The sequence below is a fragment of the Eimeria mitis genome, genomic scaffold (assembly GCF_000499745.2).
Source record: "Eimeria mitis Houghton genomic scaffold, Emh_scaff641, whole genome shotgun sequence".
In the NCBI taxonomy this organism is placed as follows: Eukaryota; Apicomplexa; class Conoidasida; order Eucoccidiorida; family Eimeriidae; genus Eimeria; species Eimeria mitis.
The window spans coordinates 10,707-12,387 of record NW_013574578.1 but is presented as its reverse complement, the minus strand read 5'-3'; the positions used below and the strand labels follow the sequence as shown (position 1 = coordinate 12,387).

General features: G+C 52.2%; 1 protein-coding gene across 1 annotated transcript in view; it reads left to right on the top strand.

Annotated features, from left to right (window-relative positions):
- EMH_0018430 (uncharacterized protein) overlaps nt 1-1,681 on the top strand; it is a gene marked incomplete at both ends in the record, with an annotated part of 7,390 nt that overhangs the window by 5,023 nt on the left and 686 nt on the right. The window contains 2 exons of the mRNA XM_013501149.1: nt 3-1,040; nt 1,375-1,681. Of these exons, the coding sequence (XP_013356603.1) occupies nt 3-1,040; nt 1,375-1,681 (1,345 nt within the window). The remainder of the gene's footprint in view (nt 1-2; nt 1,041-1,374) is intronic.

Here is a 1,681-nt window from a genome sequence, read left to right as displayed (position 1 = left end):
GCAATAGCAGCAACAGCAGCAGCAGCAGCAGCAACAGCAGCAACAACCAGATGGTCGTAGACGAGGGAGATGAGCTCCAGAACAAGAAGCGCAGGTTCCAGCCCCAGGAAGAACAGGCTGCTACTCCTGCTGCAGCAGCAACGCATGCAGAAGCATCAGCCGGAGGTGCAGCTGCAGCAGCAGAAGCTGCAGCAACAGAAGCTGCAGCAGCAGAAGCTGCAGCAGCAGAAGATGCAGCAGCAGCAACAGCAGATGCATCCGCCAGTACAGCTGCAACAAAAGGAGCTTCAACAGCAGCCTATAATTCAGAAGAACCCCCAGAAGTTGCCACAGCAGCAGCAGCAGGAGGAGCAGCAGCAGAAGGAGCAGCAGCAGCAGCAGAAGGTGCACCAGCAGCAGCAGCAGCAGCAGCTGCAGCAGGAGAGGGAGAAGAGAGCGATGAAGAGGGTGTTTCGAGCCATTGGTCTGATGGTGAGATTGAAACTTCTAAATATCCATTGCAGCTGCTGCTGCAGTTTGTGCTGCAGGATCGAGTGCTGCGGGAGAAGTATACATCTTGCTGCTTCAGCAGCAGCAGCAGCAGCAGCAGCAGCACAGAGTATCCATCTATTGCTGCTGTATCTGCTAATCGTGGCAGCCAGACAGGTTTATATATGATTGATGTTGCTGCAGCAAACGCTATTGAATCTATCGTTATATCTCTAGAAACAAGCAAGATGCAGCCATTCATACAGATGGAGTGGTCGCCGCGTAGCTGCTGCGGTATACCTTTGGGTGTATCTATATCTTCTTTATCTGCATTAGGTGCATGCACGGGCTCTGCATGCAGCAGCAGCAGCAGCAGCAGCAGCAACACTCTTATAGCGCTCGAAAAAAGACAAGGATTGCTGCTGCTGCTGCAGCCAAAGAGAAGAAGAATATGGGATCTGCTGCAGCCAAATTTTGATAGAATTGATAGAAATGTTGAAGCAATAGAAAACCCAACAGAATTCGATGCTCTTCTCTCACCACAAGATAAACTCAATGATCCTCTCTATCAGGTCACTCTTGCTGCTGCTGCTGCTGCTGCTGCTGCTGCTGGTTCTGTTTTTATGTGTTTTTTGTTGCTGTTTTTCTTGCTCTTGCTGATGCTGCTGTTGCTGCTGGTTCTGTTTTTTTTGTTCTTTTTGTTGCTGTGTTTGTTGCTGTTGCTGTTGTTGCCGTGCCGTTGCTGTTGTTGCTGTTGTTGTTGTCGTTGCTGGTGCTGTTGCTGCTGCTGGTGGTGCTACTGCTTTTGGTGCTGCTGGTGTTTCTAGTGCTGCTGTTGATGCTGCTGTTGTTGCTGCTGTTGCTGCTATCCATGCTGCTGCTGCTGTTGCTGCTGCGTTGCTGCAGGCGTTGCGTCGATTCATCAGCAGCACCGACCCTGTCACTGGCCTTCCCCCCTGTAGCCCCCCTTTCTCTGTGCCGCCAGTACAAGGGCCTGTAGCAGCAGGAGGAGCAGCAGCAGCAGCAGCAGAAGCAGCAGCAGGGCCGCTGCTCTGGTGCGCGTTTGAGCCTCTATCTGCTGCTGCTGCTTCTTATGCTGCAGCAGCAACGCTAACAGATAACGACGGAGAGACGCAGCTACAGGATCTTGCTGCTGCTTTTGCTGCAGCGTTGCAGGGGAAACCAACAGCAGCAGCAGCAACAGCAGCAACAG